General features: G+C 42.1%; 1 protein-coding gene across 3 annotated transcripts; it reads right to left on the bottom strand.

Annotated features, from left to right (window-relative positions):
- Positions 1-959: 959 nt before the first annotated feature.
- On the bottom strand, positions 960-21882 carry cgnb (cingulin b). 3 transcript variants are annotated; one of them, XM_070921844.1, is made up of 21 exons: positions 21745-21882; positions 16120-17273; positions 15929-16026; positions 15752-15821; positions 11965-12062; positions 11618-11750; positions 11283-11495; positions 9404-9552; positions 8693-8719; positions 7989-8109; positions 7509-7721; positions 7243-7341; positions 6365-6622; positions 6092-6262; positions 4915-5076; positions 4589-4678; positions 4386-4469; positions 4150-4268; positions 3652-3760; positions 2650-2813; positions 960-2403 (listed from the first exon to the last, which is right to left on the bottom strand). In XM_070921844.1, the coding sequence occupies exons 2-21, from the start codon at positions 17242-17244 to the stop codon at positions 2271-2273; spliced, it is 3636 nt and encodes a 1211-aa protein (XP_070777945.1). In that variant the 5' UTR covers positions 17245-17273; positions 21745-21882; the 3' UTR covers positions 960-2270. The 3 variants fall into 3 exon arrangements, with proteins under 3 accessions (XP_070777945.1, XP_070777946.1, XP_070777947.1); XM_070921846.1 differs by having other exon boundaries at positions 2254-2399; XM_070921845.1 differs by lacking the exon at positions 8693-8719.
- Between the last annotated feature and the right edge of the window lie 783 nt (positions 21883-22665).

Below are 22665 nucleotides of genomic sequence, written 5' to 3' on the forward strand. Positions count from 1 at the left end.
TCTGACTGAACTGTAGGACCATTTCTGGTCATAGATGTGTAGACCTTTGTATTTATCTTGTGACTTTATTGTTATGAGTAAAACTACATTGGTGGGGCATTTTCAGTATAAAATCTTCAGTCTGGTTGATCGCCCTGTTTGGACACAAAGAGGTGGAAGTGGTGCAGTGCAGGTTTAATGGAGGGAAGTGGGGATGAGAGGTGAATTCATTGGTACTGGGTTCAGTCCTGCCGCTAACTGGCACACCTCCCTCAGAGACGCCTACACAAGGCAGGCAGATATGATGCAATGGCCGCACCCCTTGGGATAAGACGGTTCATGTAGCTACCGTCCTTAATGGGTTAGAATTTTTTTAAAAACTAACAAAACTGAGTGTATCTGATGGAGGCAGGGTGGCCTAAAGTTTCAAACATTCACACTGCATAAAGTGTCTTTTAGCAAATCACTGAATCATTCCAGCTGGTCTCTCGGTTTCATAAAATATCACATTTACATGGAACGCTTTTAACACATTTGTGAAATAAAAGGGGAAAAAAGTGGTCACCTTTAAGATTTACACTACTCTGTTAAGGCCCTCATAGCAGAAACACACTATGTAAAAGTAATATTACTATGATATGTAAACTGTAAGGGTTAAAGGATTGGTTCACAATTTTTAAAGTCTGTCTTAAAACAATAATCAGGTTGGAACAAGTTTTTCTTGCTGTAATCATTCCTCCTGTTCATACCGACCATTAAAAGATCCCTTAGTAATGCGCTTTCAACGGAAGTGATGGGGGGCAAAATCCAGTCCTTGTTTTGTGCAAAAATGTATTCAGAAGTTCATCTGACACTAATATGAGGCTTCAGCAGCCTGAGTCAGTTAAGTGGACATTTCCAAGTTCAAGTACAAAATTCTCTCCTTTTGTTTCCCTGGCCAGTGTTTCCCCAGCTGCAGTGGAGGGATAGAGGAGAAAATATAATATATCTCTTTTTATTGTACACACGGTTGACAATTTACTTAAAATATCTGTCAAAAAGTTGGGGAAAGCTTACAAAGCTCTGCACAGCATATCAAATGTCACCAGCAGCTTAATGAACATATTCTACATTTAATAGCATCCTTGCTTGTAATTGCCCCAGTATACATTTTAAAAGTGACATGTTTAAAATGTAATAACACCATCAAAATGCCATTAGGAGATTATTATTGACATTATAATCAACAGCCAGGTGCAAAAAAGAGAAATGTGAAACGCTACCACATGTAAGCTAATCATTATTTCAATAGGAATGTGCAGGAAATGCAAGCACAGGCAAGCATATGAAATACTATTTAAAGCAGCAACATATAAACAGAACTCATGCGGAGACAACATGAAGAAATGAAGCTAATTTTTAAGGCATTTGAGTGAAAACATGCACACGAATCAAGAATACATTGCAATATATATTAAACCACATCAGAAATATGATGCTTAAAAAATTGTACAGGGAGAGGATTCATCTCACAGTGCTACAGTGCAGTTGATTGTCTTGAGTAACGGGTATGCCCAGCTAATACAGTGTAAAAGTACAGGCTCAGTTTAAATGGCCCATTGTTGTCACATTCAAAGGTAAAAAAAATACAAACATAACATCACTTTCAATACACAAAGAAACACTTGGAGCTGCTAACAACACTGACAGACTTATCATGCGCAAGCAAACACAGATAGACCGGAACAATTAAGAAAAAATATGCTTTAAGTTATTTTTTGGTTTAAACGTGATTTGAATTGTCAAGTCTACTGTATGACCTCGGAACATAAACCATGCCACACTAATGTGCCACCACAGTAGTGTGCAGTAAATATAGTCAATACAAAGCAAAGACACACAGCAAAGAGCCTTTTTTTGAAAACATGATTCAAGTTGAAGTACATGAAGTGAAACCTTGTATTTCTAAGTGTCAGTGTAATTCTTCTCTTCAACATAACAGAGAAAGAGAAGATCTCAAGACAGATAAAACATGACAGTACTGAAGCATTCATAATCACAGCTGAGGGCTCACAAAATGCAATCTAATTATCCTGACAACCTGTCTGTGTTGGACTACTGTACTAAAAATAAAACCAGGAACAACTGCAAGGCAAATTTGTAGTGCATGGCAACCGAGTTCTTCACACAAGCGAGTCCTTGATGCCGCGAGTAGCTCTCTCTGACAAAAATCGCGTGTGCCAAAGTGTTTGCACCGGAGAAAAAGACAAAAATCTTTTCAAAGGTCTTTTCATTCATGCCGCCGTCTTCCTTTAACAGTTGGAGGTCTGTAGGTGGCTCTCGTTCAGGATGGAGGAGATATTGGAGTCATAGAAATCGTCCTCATCCTCAGAGCTCAAAGTGGAGGAGCCCAGAGCTGCACGATGGTTCTGCTGTGACTTCTGCCTGAGATAAAGCAACACAAAGTCCAAAAAACACTGAATCAGTTCTTCTATTTTCATACATTGCAGCTCAGTGAATACAATCATGTGTCCAGCTAGTTACTATAGAGTGCCACCTAGTGTAAAGAAGACACATGGTTACTTGTCAAATGCTGAAAGTTAAGGAAGTAATCTTACTCAAATATAAGTTGACCTAACATATTTTTTGTGACATTATTTCATAGTGTTGGGACAATAGCTTAAGTCCTACTTTAGTTCAGTCTCCAGGGCTGTGACTTTGGCATGCAGTGCCTCCTGTAGCTCCTGCTGCTCCTCCAAGTCTCTGAGAAACTTCCGACGGACTCCCTCCAAACGCTCCACCTCTCCCTCGCTCTCGTCCACCTGTCGCTTCAAGGCCTTCACACGCAGAGACAGCTGGGGACGGAGAGAGGGAGAGGCAGGGGGTTAGAGGGGAACAGAGGAGGTCACAGGTGAAGACGTGGGCCTCGAGGGAGCGGAGGGGGCGGAGGGGGCGAAGCAAGAGAGGCAGGGGGTTTGTAGGGGAGCAGCTAAGGCTACATAAAAAAAGGCTGAGGCTGCAGAAAGGTGAGAGGGAAAGGGAGGTCAGGGAGTGTTCTGGTGACCGAGCGAGGTTGGGTTTGGGTCAGGAGGAGTACAGATGAGATTAGTCTTTTGCAAAAGAAGTAATTAAGCTCTGTTTGAACTGCGTTAATGATTAAACAGCAGGTGTAGGTCAAACAGTATCCATCGATAATTCTTACTACATAATTAAAACTGTGTCGAGCTGGTAAATTGGTACAAACACAGAGTCCTGAGACAACCACAGGAAAGTATTCAATACTGACTGCAATAGTAAATTTCACCTGTCTGACATTAAAAGAATATTTTGGAAAATACACATATTTTCCTTCTTGCCTTCAGACAACATCTCAACAACCCCTGCTAGCACTTACTTATGTCTCAAAAAATCAATCTATAAGCACTTGTACTGTAGCACTGAACATGATTTTAGTTATTTGTTTAAAAGGGATACACTCCTAACTTTGAATGATATCTAGCTCTTGCTCCTACCTGGTTTTTATGCACTTATTGGGATGTGACAGCAATATCAATCTTCTCATCTAACTCTTGGAGAGAAAGCAAATAAATGTCGAACTATTCCTTTAATTGGTTGGATCCAGTTTGCGCGTCAGCATTTCGTATTTAACCAGCAAACACTAAAGATAATTTGCATGCAAATGTTGATATTTACCTGATCTCTTTGCTCAACATGCTGGCTTCTCTCCTGATCTAATGTGGCGTTCAGCTCCTTTAGTTTCCTCTCCATTCGTCGCTGAGAAGCCTGGATGCTGGCCTTCTCTCTGGATGGAGAAATTCAGAATTCACACAATATAAGAACTTTGCAACACTTTGAAACAAAATCTAAATTGTATGTTATGGCACTTTAAAACATTTTCTTTTCTTCCAACCCCACTTTCTAGGTGTTTTATTGTTATGGATGGTTGATTGCTGGGTCTTTAGGATTTGTTGTTGTTCCTTGTGACTATGTCTATATACATAGTAGATGCAGGCTTGCTGTCATTTGTTATGTAAAATGCCTGATAAGGGTTGCTTTACCAAAAAGTAGTTAAGTGTCGACAGTGTACGGGAGCTGACTTTTGTTACTCTAACTCATTAAAATACACCCCAAAAAGTAGGACATATTTGGATGTAGAGATTCATTTTTGACCTATCGTGTGCTCAGCCATACCTTTCTTCACTGCGTAGTCTCTCCTCCAACTCTTGAATTTTGTTTTCCAGCAGGCTGAGTCCAGCCGGGGGCCGAGTCTGTCCCTCCATGTCTGCCACACGAGACTTCAACTCCTTCAGCTGGGAGGGGAGGAGAGGAACAGTGAAGGTGAATAAACTACTTATTTTGCAAAAAGCTGTTATAACAGTGTGTGTGTATGTGTGTGCATGCAAAGGCACTGCGAGGATGAATAGTACCTGTCTCTCAAGTGCGCTCTTGTCCATTTCCAGGTCGTGTCTCGCCGAACGCTCCTGCATCAGCTCTGAGCGAAGCTGGTCCACCTGAGAGGAGAGAGTGAGATAGTAAGAGGCAGTGTAAGTAAACCTGTCATCAGATGTATCATTACGTTGAAATGCCTCCTGCTTATTTGCATGTGTACGCAAATATTTTTATATGGCACCTGATCTCTGCTACGTATAATACGGTCATTCAGAAGCTCCACGCTGCTCCTCTCCTCATCCAGTTCGATCTCCAGTGCCTTCATTTTATCCTGTGAGCAGACAGATAAACAGATAAATACATACTGTAACATATTTATTTTTTTGAGCTTATCTTGTCAATCCGTCTGCACTCAAAGCTGCTTGACACCTCAACCTCATCATATGCAGGACTCCCAAAGCATTTTTTGCTCTTAAACTCCATTTGCTGACACATCACTGCATTGGTGATTTATTCCCACCCAGCTTTAGGTTCCCCAGTTCATGACCTTTGACCTCAAAGCCTCACCTCCAGGCCCCTGATCTCCCTGGTGCGGTCAGTGTAGGTGCTCTTCTCTGATTCTAGTTCGCTCTCGAAGTGTTTGAGACGGTTGTTGAGGAGGTCTCTCTCCAACTGGGCGCTGTCTCTCTCCTCGCTGCAGACCAGAAGCTCCTTCTTCAGACGGGAAACCTGAAGACAAGATGGAGTGGACCATAATGCATGGATTCCTTCATTTTCATGCAGTTTCTGTCTTCAGTTTATAGTTTTCTGGGCATGCATGCTCATTTAACACTGACAAAGTTACATACACTCTCAGATTAATGAGGAATATATTTTTAAACCTTTAACTTTTAAGTCAACATGGACGAGACGTCCTTAAAGTACTCAGAATCTAAAATTCCATAACAACTAGACCAACATCTGCTGAGGAAGATTGTGTGATACGATTGAACTCCATAACAGCTACTTAGTGGACATTTGGTGGGATTGGTTTTGTCAACTTCTGCAGTTTCAGCAGAAATGTATCAAATTGTAATAATTTGTAAATTGTCACCTTACTATATAGTCTAAAAATAATTCTAAGGGCTATAAAAAGTAAATGCTAGATGGTAGATGCTAGTTTTTCCACAAACACATAACTTATGTGATAATATAACAAGACTAAAGAGTTTACAGACTTACTAGTGGCTCTATGAGACTGTGCTCTAGCACCATGGTGCTTTGAGGTAAAGGCTAATATTGACATGCTCACAGTAACAAAGCCAACATGCTGATGTTTAGCAGTAAATATTTAGCAGGGTCACCATGTTAGTTTAGCCTGTTAGCATGCTAATTAGCAACAAACACAAAGTACAGCTGAGGCTGAAGAATGTATTTAATTTTGCAGGTATTTCAAAATATTGTACAAATTAAAAAGTTTGACCCGATGATGGTGCTAGATGAAAAGTCGGGGTTGTGAAACTCGCTAGGATTCATCATCTGGGGAACATAAATGCCTGTACAAGATTTCATGATAATTAATCCAAAATTTGTGCTAAAGAGGTGAAAAGACCCACTGGCTAAAAAGATAAGCAGGCTGATAGTTTGTTTTGTATTTGTTGGAGTGATCTAGTATTTCACAAAACTAGGTTCTGGGTTTTGTCCTACACACCCAGCTTCCTTTCCTTCACCTATCCTTTGTATTTTTCAACCCATTAGTCCTCACCTCTTCCTGCTGGGCCTTGAGGTTGCTCTGAGCTCTCTGCAGCTCAGCCAGCCTGTCCTTGTTGTTGCGCTGGGCTTCTAGCAGGTCCTTCCTCGAGCGCTCCCTGTAGTCGTCGAGTTGTGTTTGCAGGGTGGCCACCGACTGACGGGAATCTCCCATCATCAACTCCATCTGACAGTGGGGGAGGCAGAAAGAGAGAAATGGCGGTGAACAACAATATTTCTACACATCAGCAAACCAAGACATTGTTGTAACCCTGACAAACTCACACACCTCTTTGTTAATTTTCTCCAGGGCTCGGTCCAGCAGCCTCTTCTGCTCCTCCAGATCACTCTTGCCCCTCCTCAGTGCCTCCCTCTCCAGGTCTCTCTCCTCCAGCCGCCGGGTCAGCTCGTCCCTCTCCTTGCTCAGGCGGGTGGTTCCTCTCTTGGCCTCCTCCAGCTGAGTCTTCAGGGAGCGGTTCTCATCCTCCAAAGCCTCCACCACCTCCTCGGCCTCCGAGCTCCGGGGCACGCTGGAGTGAAGCCTCGTCTGGAGAACGAGAAAACATCCATGGATGAACATGGGTCACATAGCAGTTTTTTTATCACTATGATGCTGATGGTAAAAAGGTATTTAATATGGGTATTTATGTGTCTTGAATCGTATTAGGCCACATAAGAAGAGAACCCTGCATTGTTATATCTGTTTGCGATGTAAAATACGAGGAGTGGCAAATAATGAAGGGCTCTTCATATTCAGCATACAGCCCTGATCACTGCATACAAACTCCAGTCCAACTTTATTTTGTATCCTTGATAGTATGTTGATTTGTATTGGCTTTGCGCCTACACCGATTTGTGTATGACTGTGCTCTTCACGTGATCATTTCACATCAAAAGTACCAAGATTACAGCACTTAAAACAGATGTAATACATTGCTGTTCCAACGCACATGGAGCACAATGCGCATCTTATGCAAATTTATCTTGGAGGGATTATTTTCTGAGCTTACATGTTTGAGTTTTTCTTTGGATCTAATTTACTTCCCATCTCCCGGTTGAAAATAGAGTCTGTGTGGGAGGCCATTTCTTTTGTTCCTGTACAGTATGTCTGTTTACCTAATTTTGCATGCATGTGTGTGCAGCTTTGTGTCTTTTTTTGTGCAGTACCATGCGGGCCAGCCTCTCTCTGAGGCGAGTGTTTGCTTCCTGGAGCTCCAGGTTGGTGCTGTGGTCCACCGCTGTCTTTCCCGAAGACACAGCTGATGACTGTATAGAATATAATGATTGTGCATACAATATTATAAATACCCAAACGGTCCTTAAAAATTATGACATTCATCTATATGAAAGCTGTTCTAATCTTTAAAGAGGTGTTCTTTTCTGTTTTGTGAAAACTGTCACTTCTTTTCTATAGACTCCAGATGACGCTTCACCTCCTTTGCCTTCTCGAACGCCTTTTCCAACTCGGCCTTGTCTTTCTGCGACTGCTCCTTCAACCTGCTGATCTCAGACAGAAGCTCAGCCTCTTTCTCGCCACTCGCTTTCTTCAGGGCTTGAAGTGCCTCCCTCTTCTCGTCTAACTCGCCCTTTTGTTTGTCCAGATCGGTGAGAGCCCGCTTCAGATCATCATGGCAACGCTGAAGCTCCTTGGGATAAGCAATCAGAGATGAATAATGCGTGTGTGAGTAAGAGGGAATGTGCCAGGGCGCATAACAATGTATTAATATGAGTGTGTATTTGTGTGTGTGTGTGCAGGAAAAATGAATGAAATGATTGAAGCTTGAGCCAAAGGAAAACCCAAGTGTTCTGACAGATTAAAAAAGAATAGACATAGTGTAAAACAGAGGAGATGAGCCCTTGAATTTCACCCACACAGCGAGCATAATCTGTGTTCTGTCTGGTGACTGAATTACCTCTGCTGAAGAACGGTTATCGTCAGACGCAGGCATTTGTTTCTTCATGGCGAGCAGTGAATCCTGAAGATCTTTCAGCTCGCCCTCAAATTCTTCCTTCTCCAAACGGGATTTCAGCAGCCTGCGAAGAGAAAGTAGATGTTAAAGAACACATTGTGGTAACAGTGGCTCTGTGAACTATATGCGCGCACACACTGCAAGGCCATAAGCACACATGTGCACACACCAAAGACAGCAGCGACAAGCGACAAACAAATCACTTACACTAAACCATAAAAACATCACCACATCCACAATCTGTCTTTTGTTTAATGAGAAGGACTTTCATTGTAATTTAAATAGAGATGCATCAATTACTGATTTATTCAAAATCAATTATGTTTATTTAGCAATTTAACTAGGAAATGTTTTATTTAGATTAGATGATTGAATAAAACAATGATCAATCAATACAACCTCATTAAGACAAAATCAATGAAGCCAATTTCTGAATGTTAATTTGTTTGAAGGATCGACGTGATTGGGTTTATTGTCAATGGATTACTGTTAGTAAGGAGTTGCCCCATCTAATGATCACAACACATGTCATCAGATACAAAAACCCACTCTGATATACACTATGAGCTTTTCAGGTGAGTTTGCTGATTTGAAACTAGGCTAGACCTACTCAAACCAAACACAGTGAGATTGATTTTCTCCCTCACATTCGACTGCTGACGTGCTCCCTGCTCCTGCCGAATGAAAAGTCAAGTGAAAGAGTGCATGCATTAAAAATAACTTCAGAGAAATGCAATATTGCAGGTCTGAACCAAAAACAGCATCTTCAGAGTACCCTCGCAGACTACAGTTTTCCAGAACTAAAGTTTTCAGTGAGCACTTTGAATCCTTTGAAATAATTCTCCTAATTGTAAAAATATCTAATATATGTAGCTGTGAATATGGGCCTGTTTCCAGAGATACAGTAGCCTTGCTGCTGATGTGTATGTTTGTCCTTTTATGAATCCAAAGTAATGCTCCATAATCAGTTTAGTTCAGCATGTGAGCTTAGAAATATAAGCTTCTATCTGAGGTCTTTAAAACAAACATTGATTTATCCAAATATTCACGGTCTTTGAACGTTACTTCATGCTTGTGCAGTGTTTTCTTTTTAAATCCTTTGAAGTTAGACACTGAAAATGATACAGTATGCGTATTCCAAGCACACAATTGATTCCTACAATTTAGAGAGGCTTCTGATGTGAGTAGCATCTATACAAAAAGCCATAAAATACAGTAGTAAATGGTGCCATATCTGCATAAAGCCAAAGTATTTCTGTTTTTTGGTAATTTCTGCTCCCAAATGTGATCATTGTTGATGTTTGTTAAGGTGAAATAAAGAACATAATTACACAAACATATGACTTCTAGACACGTACTCCTGTGTGGTGTTGTGCAGATCCTGCGTGGTGGCTTCCAGCTGCGTCTTCCACTGCTCTCCCTGATCTCTGCAGCTCTCCAGCTCTTCCTCCAGGGTCAACATGGAGGCGTTCACCCTCTCCCTCTCCTCTTCTATCTGCTCCTGGGACTGAAACACACAAACAAGTTATATTACGACGAGTCATGGGAGTGTATATCACTGATTTATTCCTCATATTCAATTATCCGTCTCATTACTATGACGTGTGAAAGCAGTGAGTTCACACACCCAAATCTATCACATTTTCTTTTTGCTCAGTTTCTTTTCCGAGCGAATGTTCTGCACGAGGGAACAGAAAAACAGAGTTCCTTGGGCTCATGCCTTCATCAGCGTGTCTTCAACCTCTAAAAAAAAAGACTTCTACATAAGAAATAACACGAGAAAGTATCAGTCGTCACAAACAGCGATCCGACTACTTTAATCCTCCTCTCGCCAAATAAATCACCACATCAAAAGCAGCTGCCAACCTGTCTGCTTATTTCCTTCTCTCTGGCTGCATGTTACTTTTTTTCCCTGACACTGCTGTTACTGTTTCCACAATCTGCATAATGATCTATTCTTGTATACACATTTATGCTTCAGACTTCCTCTACACCACATCCTACAGTACGGCGCTCCAAAAATAGTTAACTGGCAGAAGCGGAAACTTTACAATAGAAATTCAACTGGAAAAGTTTTACATTGCAATCACAAGTAGCAAAATTCTCTTTTCTAAGTCGGCACTCGCAGCTCAGCCTGACCTTCTGCTACCCTGACTCAGTGTTTGAACGTTGACTGCATACTGACACATAAAACAATTTGAAGAATGACAAGCAAAGCCTGGATGTATAAGAGGGCGGACGCAACATCAAAGCACAATTTAATATCGCCTTAATAACGCATGCAGGGTGCACAAACTGCCTGACAGGTATAACTTGACTTTTCTCTCACTACATCTATACAAAGACATCCTCTTAAAAGAAAAAATGTTCTCAATGTTTCTATCTTAAGAGTGCATTAACAGACTGTTCATTGTGATTGCTGCACTGCAGATTTTGCTGTAGCCGTCAAAGAGGATATAATCCTTCCTGGTTAACTGCCCTGTCATCTGCAGGCTCTTAGTCTGACTCTGAAACAATATCATGAGGATAATCACATGAAACAAAAGTGAAAATGTGTGTTCATGTTGAATTCTAACACAAATATCAAGTCACTTCCTAGTTTTCATCAAAATTGAAAAGAAATAAATGCTGAACAAAAAGAAACTTTGCAAGACCTTTGCAGTAAAAAGAAAGAAAGAAATGCGGAAATACATTTTGTTAAAGGCACATATAATGGAGCTGTAGCTGACCCATTCTTTTAAGGTGGTATTTATTAGTGTCTCGGTTGTTCTTTGTTGAGTTTATTGAATCACTTGTGTTTAGTTTTATTGAACCAGTTACTCCCTCATCCTTCATAAAAGTAACTGCACACGTTGAATGTGAGAGAAAAGTCGGAATTCAGAAGCATTTTATAATGTTGTATTACTTTTAATTTTACTGATCTATATTCTTGTTGTGTACCATTAATCGAATATTGGAAGAGACCATTTTCAAAGCCAGGTTTCTTTGTCTTAGCTGCACAGTTTTTATTCCTTGTATCTCTATCTTCAGTGTTTTTAATAGGTTTTGCCAATAAGTTCAGCCTGAACTCTCTGAAGATGAATCCATTTCAAAAATCCTATTTTTTGTCATATGTTCAATGAACCACTGCTGGAGATCTATCCATTCTGTGTTGTAGTCCATCAAACATATGGGCAACAACACAGTACAGTTCTGTGTGATTGACTCTGTGCACAACATTAAAATGATGCCATCCACCTGTGTGAACTGCTCCATGGTTCTTCTCAGGTTCCCCATGTCCTGGTTGTACTGCTCCCTCAGATCCTCCATCTCTTTGTCGTGGCACTCCACCTCCTCCTTCAGCGCCCCCTTCAGTGCCGTCAGCTCCCGCTCCCGCTGGTGTAGAATCTCCTCCTGCCGCTGACGTAACATGGCAGCCTCCGCCAGCTCGGCCTGCAGAAACATCACATCCTGCAGAAACAAAGATCTCAAATAAACAGACAAGTAGAGACTCACTAACGTTTTATTCTGCATGTGTGTGTGTGTGTGTGTGTGTGTGTGTATAGGCTATATGTGTGTGAATGTGTGAGTACCGTCTGCAGTGAGTCTGAGTGAAGTGGGTTTTCTGAAACCCTCCTCAGCTCCTCCTGAAGCTCAGCCAGCTGATCTTCCTGTAGGCGCAGACGAGACTCCACCCCTTCTCTGGACATACGCTCCTCGGCCAGTCTGCACGCACACACACACACACACACACACATACACACACACACACACACCAATATTGCAACGCCAAACTCATTAACAAGCCCATCAATCAGGCAATAGTGAAATTATCCATTGACCAAAAAGCCACAGGAGCAATAACTTAGCTGTTAAGTGCACACACTGTGTACACTAAAACCACACACACTCACACACTCACACACACACAAGTCCTTACTCATCATGGGCCTGCTGCAGTTCTTTCTTGCAGCGACTGAGTTGCTCCTGAAGCTCCTCGAGGTTCCCCCTTATGAAGCTCCCATCAGTTCCTCCCTTCTGTGCAAACACACACACACACACACACACACACAGAAAGTGTGTGAGGGTGAGACAGAGAAGAAGAGGACAAAGAGAGAGCACAAAGACATGGAGAGGAGGACTGGAAAGTTTGCAACAGAGTGTCACTGTCGACCTTGCAAAAACATGCGCTCTGTATTGTATGAAACTTTAAAACAAGAAAAAAAAAACCCTGCCTTGGATTCCTTGCCCTAGTTTCTGACAGTCGAAAAATCTTTGGGAGAACAGGCCCTGCCAGTGAGCTCAGACGTCGTCAAAAAGGACCACATTAACAACTCTTTCTGACAGGCTGCAGGGGAGCAGAGCCGGAGCGGCGTCGCCCACACCACTCTCTCTGAAAAGGAGGTATAAGCGCAGCCTGCCCATGAAACCTCTCTTATCCTCCTACACACTCATTACAGGGATGCACACACAGAAACAGAAGAGAGAGACAAAGCGAGGATCACGGACGGGTGTGCTCCTAAGGGGACCTCACATTTCTGTTGCTTATCAGTGATGGATTATGAAGATATATTTTGCACAGATTTGTTTCATTTTCCTCTCGTTCCCTGCAGGACGGTTTGTAGATAATCCCGTTCTGGGACATTTCAGCTCCTCACAAAGAGATAGCTAACAGAAGATAACATAATTGAGTTCTCTTGAGCACTCTGAGTGAATTGCATCAGCTGTATTCTTATGAGTATTAATCATCTACAATAAAAGAGAGTCTCAGGGAAATACTTGAGGATGATGTGATTACATAATGCCAAGGAGACTCAATTAAAGCTTGATCTAAAATAATAGCTGATTTGGTCTTGATAGCCTCTAGTTCAGTGGTTCCCAACATGAGGGTTGAGACCTAAGTGTCATGAGATGCTTAAAACAATGGTAAAGCACAAAACATGTTTCTGTCATGCAAAAGTAGGTTTATTTTTTCCAACTTTCTTTACTTTCCTTCTCATGACATACAGGATAACTTTACCTAAAAAGTGCAGAGTTATGAAGTGGGAGGAGAAGCTGGTATGGAAAGTGTTTTTCTCTGTTCTTTATTCCTATTTCAAATTGTTCTATAAATTATATCCTCACTTTAACATAACATAGGTTGATAGGATTATGTTATGGCCATAAGGTTTAATTATCTCTGTCAGTTTGGCATGGCAGTACCGTCTATATACTAAAATACCCATGAGCCTCAGTCACTGTTGCTATGGAGAAGAAACCAGTCAGAGACGCGAATCAAAATGTTTGTAAAATCAGTTTTCTCATAATCGTTAGCTTCCACTTAGTGGCACATGAAACATAATTTTTTAACTTGATGATTAGATGTTTCTTGCTGAAATGCACATTGGGAGTCGTAGTTAACTTATCCTCTTAAGTATTTATGTGCACTTTTTATCAAAGAATCAGATATTTTCTAACATAAATGTTGTTCTTTTGTCGTAATAATTCAGCCGTGAGAGTTTCATGCTGATCCAAGCTGTAGGAGAGCTCCAACTGTGAGTCACATAACATTGTCTATGGGAAAGAATAATAGGACTAGGAACGCCAGAAATAGCTCCTCCTACTTCACAAATCTACTCAAATAAAACAACCTGAGAAGGAATAATCGCTCTTTGGTTGAAATGGTCAGAATCTGAACGAAGAAGAACGTTTTTTTTAAGGGCCAAAAAGGTTGTGAGCCAGTGCTCTAGTCCTTTGTAACAACAGTGATCAGTGTTCATCTCTTCACAAACACACGCATACATCACTGTCTTGGACTGAGGTAACCCAACACACTAGCATCTGATCCTCAGTCAACCAGGGGAACAAACAGGGTGTCGGTGCATTAACTCCATCACTCTCCCACTGACACACATTAACTGGTAACACTGCATTCAACCTGTCAAAACACACCACAAGCACTTAGAAAGAGCCACAGAGATTAGTGGCACAGAGCCACAGACATCAGTGCCACAGAGGGAATGTGAAGCCTGCTTTACATTACACTTGTGTGTCGATACGCTTCGAAATGCAAAGAACTCTCTGAAATAAAAGGCTAAGCATGTGTCAGTAGATTAATCTGGACATTGGTTGTATCACAAATACCCTAAAACAGTCTTCAGATGAGCCATTTATACAATACACACTGATCTGATCCTGCTCTGATCTTATGTTTTGGCTTTATACAGACAAAAGCAATGTTTTGGTTTAGAGGCAGCGCTGGAGAAGAAACAGCCTCGGGCGAAAAAAAATGTGTAAACCCCTTCATCCCGCAGTTTGATGCTGGCTGTGGATGTTTCAGAAGCCGTTATCGCTTTTGAGATGACTGCTGGAAGAGAAATCAGCCACTAAATCTACCAAAGTGGACAGCATGTATACCGCCATGAAAAACACAGAGGTTTTGTTCAACTAGAATCCCTCCGAGAAAGATCTGTCCCATCCGGCAAGCCAACCCCCAGCTGGTGCAGGGTTCCAGTCCAACTCAATTATTGATGGCTCTCAATGACTGCGCCCTCAACACACACTGAGCCCTCAACAGCTTTCCTCTGCAGGTGCATCGTTGCCAAGAGACAAGACGGGCAAATCATTCACTGGCCGCCATGGTCACAAGTACATAACAAGGGATCATACATAATCAAGTGGATGTAATATAAGAAGCTAAGGACACAAAGGAATAACTTCTGTATGTAGATTTATGCAAAAGGATGCAAATTTGAAAGGAGTGGTGTGCTCATGCTCATAAAAACCATGGCACAATCTATTTTAATAAGGTGTCACAGGAGCACAAAGGAGCAAAGATGGTGCCAAAATTGACAGAGTAGAGGAATACTCAGCATGCTCCTTAATTTTCGCATTTTTGGCCTGCCAAAAGAGGATCCTCGGAGACAAAGTGAATGAAATAGAAACTTCATATCCTCAGAAAAGAGGACAGACTGCCAACCATCTGTTAGCTTCATTACAAGAACTGGTCTGTTGAGAAGAAGGTGCCCAGCCCAGACACCATTACTTTTGTTTGACCAACCCCACAAAGGCTAATTGGATTATGTGCTATTATACATTTATGCGATGTCTTTTATATATTTATATATGTACACATCTGCTTTGCCGAGCTTTTTGTGGTAAGCTTTTAGGTTAGATAGCTGCAAAGCAAAACAAATGAATTATGCTACTAGTACTTTTAAAGCAACTACTGCAACTAGTAGTTCAACTACAATCACACTCAACAGTTATATTCAAGTAAAGGGTGTTTGCACTAAAGATCTGCATTCAGGTCCTTTACACCATCTTATTTAAATACAATCTAAAAGAGGCAGCTTTGCTAGCTAGGTGCTACTCTTACAGCTTCAATACCACTCCCATGTCTGTATGATAAGCTCAGCTTAGCTTAGCTTAGGACAGACTGTTTAGAGGTGCTAGTAGGCAGATTTTGCTACTTTTGAACAGAGCCAGGCTAGCAGTTTCCCCGTTTACAGTCTTTATGCTAAGCTAATCTAACAGGCAGCTGGTTGTAGCTCAATATTTACCTTACAGACATGCATATGGCTGAAAGCTACAAAAAGGCAAACAAGTGGACCTTTGAGTTGACATTATTTGTCACACATACTGTTCCCAGGGTAGAGAATGAACTTCCATGCAGTCCACATTATTACTATTTTCTGGTTTGTACCAGTAACACATAAAATAACATTTAATACAATGTTTTGTTGTACCTTTAAACTGCTGGTTGTCTCATAGACGAGGTTGACCTTTCTTTTGATGGATCCCTCACTGTCACTGGTGCTGATCAGGGAACAGTGAACAGAGGATTAGATTGGAAAAGCACATGTATCCATATACAGACACAATGACTCTAGGCGTTCATTATATTATGAGTGCAGTTTATTTACCCATCTTTAAGGATGTTGTAAATAGCTTGCTTAACTTGAGCTTCCTCCCCATTGACGACCTCTGTGCTCTGATTCTTCTGGCCCCTCAGAGGTATCTCCTTTAAATAGAGAGCAAGCAAAGTATGAAAACAGACAAAGAGACAATTTAATACCTGCAAATAACTCATAACCTCTCAGTCAATGGTACTTACAGGCTTCTTTGCTACAGCTGGAGTGGTGTCCTTAGCAACAAACTTCCCTGGTGACTTAAAGCTCTGCTTGGGGGCCTCGAGTGCTGTCACCTTGGAAACAGATGCAGGGCTCCTTCCCAGGCTACTGCTCGCTGGGGCAGATGACGTCAACAAATTGGAGGAGGTAGACAGAGGAACAGCGTAGGGATTCAGAGTTGGAGAGCTGGGAGAGGGAAGGGAAACCTCCGGATCTTTTCTAGCATCAAGACTTCTGGACCGCCTGCGCTCGTCAAACCTGAGCCGCTGCCTCGCTCCGGAGCGGCCTCTGGTCTGTGGGGCGCTGCCGGGCGTTCCACTGTTGAACTTACTGATGAGCTTGTTGATGGGAGCCAGGGAGTTGGTGTCAATTACTGGGACAGGCTCGTCATCAGTTGAAGCTGAAGGTTTGGTGAACTCTGAAGGGGTATCTTTACACTGTTTTTTCCCACTGTATCTCCCCAAAGAGCCCGTGAAACCAGAACCAGTTTGTTTGACCCCTCTGGGTCCCACACCGTTTAATTTGACAGGTTTCAGCCCTGCTTCATTATACTCCTCCTCACTAGTCCGATCTCTGTTTTTGTCTGCTTCGCTGGCTGTTCCTTTGAGTTGGGGTTCAGCTTTCGACCTCCCCGCCTGTCCTTCTCTGCCAGCTCCACCCTCCTCCTCCCCTTGGATTCCTGCTTGACCGTCCCCTGGAGGTCTTTTAAGAGGGCTCCCAAAAATCTCCCCATCCTCATCCTCAGCTGCAGAAACAGGGGAACGAGCTGTATTTACAGCAGGGTTATAGGGGTTTGTTAATTCTGCTGGTTCTTTGTTAATTTTGGGGAGGCTGTTGCAAGGTGAAGGCGGCCCTGAGCTGGGGGTGGGAGTGTTCAGCTGAACTCCATAAGAGTCACCTTTCTCGCCGTCTTTCAGGACCACATATGGCTGCCCAGAGATTCCCTGAACCCGCACTGCCACCCCATACTTATTGGAAGGAGGAGTCGCACTGTTGCTTCCTCTGGATTTATCAGGATAACCCCCGCCTGTGTCATCGAGGTCCTTGATGAAGCGAATCTGAACGCCGTAATCCACAAGAGGCTTCCTGTCAGTGGAGAGAGTGCTCATGTTGACTTCCTGGTTTGGGTACAAGCAGCCTGGGCAGACAGGGAGAGGAAAACAGCAGAAATGCAAATCAGGTGAATCAGTGGAACAAGTTACAAAAGCAATAAGGACACTGAACATGAAGGTGCTGTGGGGTTTTTGTTTTTATCTATTCCACAGATACAGATTCTCAGACCCTTTGTTTCAGTTTAAGATGTGCCTTAGTCCTTGTTGCTTTTGCTGTTTCTAGGCTTTACAAAAAGTAATTACTCCCTCAGATGCCTCCTCTTAACCTTCATGTGCCACTCCTCCTTACTACACTTTTCTTGGCTTTTGTGTAAATTCCCTTCTTCTTCCCAGGTGGAGTTACTCTGACTCAGCTAACATATCAGATTGCTGGTATATCTTGATGACGCTGGCATCATTTCTTGCTGCTCTACAAGCTTAATTCCTTCTCAACCAGAATGAATTGTATTCAAGTCAAATATGCCACTGGGGCATTAAGAACCTCTTTGTTCAGGTTGAGGCCTACTTTTTCCAGAGGGTGTGCTCGGAAGGCAGCACACCCTCAAACACACCAAAGTAATTCATATTTTGCCTCCAGATTGTGTTGATGCTTTCTTACAATCGTTACTATATAGACATTCAGTGGACTCATTTACTTGGAGGTTTTGGTATTTTCAATGTATTCAAACAGGTGGAAAGAAGAGAGGGAGAGAGAGATGTAGATTTTTGACTTTGATATAAGGAAACAGAGGAACAAGGACCTACTGTGCAGGTGTGGAGGTGTTTGACTTGACATGAGTGGATGCATTTGCATGTGTTAAAGGGAAGTTTACACATTAAGGTCAAAGTCTGACAAAATAACCCCAATAATGTCACCAGGGTTATCTCAGGTCGGGCTTGGAGAATAAAAATGTATAAAAGAAAGTCTGTGTTACAAACCGGGGGCATGGAGTTTGAAAGACGTGGCCATTTACCAGGCAGAGAGGGTCCTTCGCGATTTATCTGCCCATTATTTTCTTGATTAGTCATTTAGTTGATAAAATGTCAGAAATTGTAAAAAAAAGTCCAAGGTGACGTGCTAGAATTCCTTTTTTTTATCATCTAACCATCAGTCCAAAACCCAAATACATTCTGTTTTATTGTGCATGACAAAGAAAACCATCACATCCTCACATTTGAGAAGCTGGAACCAGAATATTTTTGGCATTTTTGCTTGAAAAATAAATATTTGCGGATTATTTTTTGTTTTATAGACTAAATGTAACTCAGTCAGCTATAATGTTGCTAAGTAACGTCCATCTAACATGCTCTGAAAATGAGCTTGGTGATGAACACTACGAGAAGGTGAATACTCCTCCCATTGTCCAGGCTCTGTGGAGCATTAAACACTGGGGGCTATGTCAGGAATGGGCCCCCCCCCCCTCTCTTGCTCTGCCTTTGCCAAAGTCTCCCCAGTCACCAGACTTCAGAGTAGAGTCACTCAGGCGTAGACTGTTTGCTTTGAGCTGTGCAGGCACACACAACAGCTCGAGCGTATGCACGTACACACACACACACACACACGAGCAAGGGTGTGCACAGACAAACACACAAATCCGCTGTGCATTCCCCATCTGGTAGCAGGTAGTCGATCTTATAAGCATCGCTCCTTATCTATCTATCTGTATCTGTAAGTGGCAAGAAAGTACTAAGTAATGTAGAATCATGCTAAAACACTTCTGTTGCTGCGGTCACATTATCACATGAAAGCAAGTGTTAATTCTCTTGTATTTAAGCGCTGCTAAAGCTGATTTTCGCTTCACAGGGCTCACCATCCTACTTCAACCCCAGTGTGTTGCCTTTGCCCACACCTACAGCACTTACAGATTTGACTCTCACAGGAATTAAAGTGTAACCCACTCTAACTTGCCGCTGGTTATAGTGTAACACGAAGCACCACCACTGGCAATGAGGTTAGATTGAGGAATCAAAGTCAGCCTTTGTCTTTCCTAAAAACATTCTTAGGATTCCAGACGTTCCCTTTACACTCGGCATTGCGCGTGGTTTGCATTTGTATTAATATGGACAGATTAAGAGGAAACTGAGAACTAGGGCAGCGTTAACTGTAAAAGCCTGCACATGCCGGAAAACTGTCCACACAGGCAGTAAATAAAAAGTAAAGAGAGACTAATTAAAAGACGACAAACTGGAGACTAAAAATACAGCGCAAAACAAATGAATTCCCCTTTCCTAACACAACAATAAGCAACCGGGTTTGCAGACCATGTTGCACTCTGGACATCAAAAGAACGATCTGAAGGTTAAAAAATGGGCCGCTTCTGAGTTGTGTTGGAAAATCTTTTAAATAAAAGGATGATCATTTATTCTAACTGTAGTCAAGGTGCTCAGCCCTCAGCCGCTGGTCTCCAGTCACACAGAAAGCTCCCAGGTGTAAATATGCTCCTTGGATAAATAAACAAAGGCTCAGTTGTTGTACACGTTCAGCAACCAGTAGCCGAGTCACTGCTTGGTGACAAATGGTTCACCTCCTCTCGTGCTCTCTCTCTCTCTCTTGTCACAAGGAATGGCTGTGTCAACAGAGACAGGAATGTCACCAAACGGGCCGATCTGCCATCGCTCTTCCCTTTCTCCTCGCCCAGCAGGCACTTCTCCTTTTCCTCCCTGTTCCTGCACCCTCCTTGCCATCCTACCACACGTCTGATCTTCAGCTTTCTCCCACACCTTCCTTTGCCTTTGGATGTCTGAACAAGAAGCTACTTTGACACCAGGGCTGCTGGCTGATTTGGTTGATATCAATGTCAACTGAAATGATTAGCTGATTAATCAATAAGTAGAGAAGTAATTGTAAACAACTGATATCACTGTTTAAGTTGTTTTACAAGTAAAAACTCAAAACTGGTTCCAGCCTTTAAGAGGAAGGTGTCCTACTTTCATCTGTTTTACGTTCATGTACATTGAACATCTTTGGCATTTGGACAAAACAAACAATTAGGACATTAAACTGTGATGGGCATTTTCACTATTCTCTGACATTTAATTGTCTATTGATAGATTAATCAACAATGAAAATAGTCATTAGGTGCAACCCCAATGAATATGCTTCTGAAATCAATCCATAAATCATAATATGTGGAATATATGCTCAATAATATAATAGAATCAATTTGAGGTTCAATGTTCAATTAACTGTGCTTGACTATTAAGCATCATATCAGATGTGACTCTTCACACGTGCAAAACGAAACCTCCAGTTTTTTTATTTTAACACATTTTGTTCGTTTTTAAAAATCATTTCCTTAGAATAAATAATGAAGACAACAACATTTTGGAAAACAATCACACTATATGAACATATCTCCACATCACTCCAATAAAAGGCAATAAATGATAATACTGAACTTTCACCAGGCCCTGTTTTTGAAACCCAAAAAACATGTAATTTCAACACCATGCCGGTGAGTATAATACATTTCTACAACAGAAAAGCCAGACAATGCAAAGTATTCTAGTTATTCTAGTTATTATGGGCTGTGTAGGTGAGGTAGGTGCAGGTTCTCTTGTGTAAAACAACAACATGGTAACACTACCCCTCATTAAAAGGTACATGTTTACCTAAACACCTGACAGGGAGCTTGAAGTGTGGCCCCTAAAGCACACGTTTTAGGTCGGGACTATTTCTGGAGCAATTCATATTTAAATGTAACTGAAAAACATCAGGTAACAGCAACACCTCCCAACAGCTGGAGAATTATCAGTTGTAAACTATAATGTTGGCGAGGTTATGAGGCTTATCTTACTTTTCATCACAGCCACGTACATTTAACCAACACAAAGCCTACGTTGTATTTTCTTGGCACATGTGAGATTATTTACACAGCTGGGCTGATACATTAAATAACATCACTTTCAAATTCATATCAATCTGTTAAATAAAGATGCCTTGGACGGGAGAAACCATTACAGCAGAGTAACCCCTGAGCACCTGTCTGCTCCTGGATTAATTGCGTCACACCCACCTATCCGGTCAGTCAGTATCGGTGCGCGTCGAAACCACCACCGGGTTGTTTACTCGAGCCAGTGGAACCACGAGCCGAGCAACAAGGTAAACAACCGACGCACCTGCCGCCCAAAGAGACGCAGTCGCATCCTATTTGAAGCCTTTACCTACTATAATAACCCCTCATATCCTCTTTACGCAGCGCGGTCAGATCCAATTATAGACACACACACACAGGCGCACAGAGCTGCAACCAAACCTTTGACAACAAAAGCCCCCCCTCCCTCCCTTGCTTGGTCATTACCGTGAGCAGGAAAAGCTGAGCATGGGAGGACCGCTGCCAGACCTCAGAGCCACAGGTGTCCATCTCTGCTTATCCAAATGTTAGAAAATGCCCGCTCAGCAGAACGGGGCTTCCAGTATCGCTCAGACACTCAGCACTTTCCGCACAAAAAGTCACCGTACAGTAAATAGACAGCAGCTGTGTGAATACTCAGACCAGGATACTTCTTCTACTGCACCTGCAAAGATGGTCCCGGAGTATCCCTCCCTCCCCAGTCAGGGCTCCTGTGTCGGTCTTCACAGCAGCAGCAGCAGCGGCTCTGCTCAGTGTTGGTGGGATGAGAAGATGTTACTCAATGAAGTGAGGACATCAGGAAATTCTCCCCCGCTGCCAGTGCAACCTGTTGCCAGCACATCGGATAGTCATCGTCCCGCCTCAGGACCGACTTCATTGGTGGGAGGCTCCCCGAGAGGCGGTGCCTGCTGCGGGGCTCAGTTTCGTCTCTGTACACACACGGGTCAATACAAGGAGTGCGTGACCCATTTCCACGCCGGTGTTATGGAAAATTATTTCTCAATCAATTTGTAATAGTTTGCATGGCAGCATCCAATACCAACGCAGATCACGAGATACTCCGATCACTCCCGAGGCAAAACTTATTTGAACTATTGACAGGAAAAAAGGCTATTCCAGTTAGTTAACTTGGTAATTTACTTTACTACTAAATTGCATTTGTAACTATCAAAATAGGGTATATTTGACAGCAACTTACTCAGCTTTTAAGATATTTAGCTCTTTGTCAAGATAAATCATCTTCATGTGTCTCTATACATAAATAGTGTGTAATATCACTGTTGGAGGCGTCTTTCATATGTTTGTGAACTCAAACTCTTTGTAAATACCCTCAAACAATTATCTTAAATATCCAAATAACCTCCTAATAATCTATTGAAGTTCATCAAGTAATTTGGCACTACTTGCAGGCGAGAGAGGCAAGGTTTTGAGCTGTTGAGTTTAACAGCAGTCTTTGATTTCTAGAGGAATTTCCTTGAAAGAACAGCTCCATTTAATCCCAAGTAAATAATTATCATTAATTTATCACCAGAAACTTTAATATCCATGTTTGTTGAATTGCTTGTTTGCCTCCAGACAAACTGTC

Source organism: Enoplosus armatus, chromosome 16 (genome assembly GCF_043641665.1).
Source record: "Enoplosus armatus isolate fEnoArm2 chromosome 16, fEnoArm2.hap1, whole genome shotgun sequence".
NCBI classification, from domain to species: domain Eukaryota; kingdom Metazoa; phylum Chordata; class Actinopteri; order Centrarchiformes; family Enoplosidae; genus Enoplosus; species Enoplosus armatus.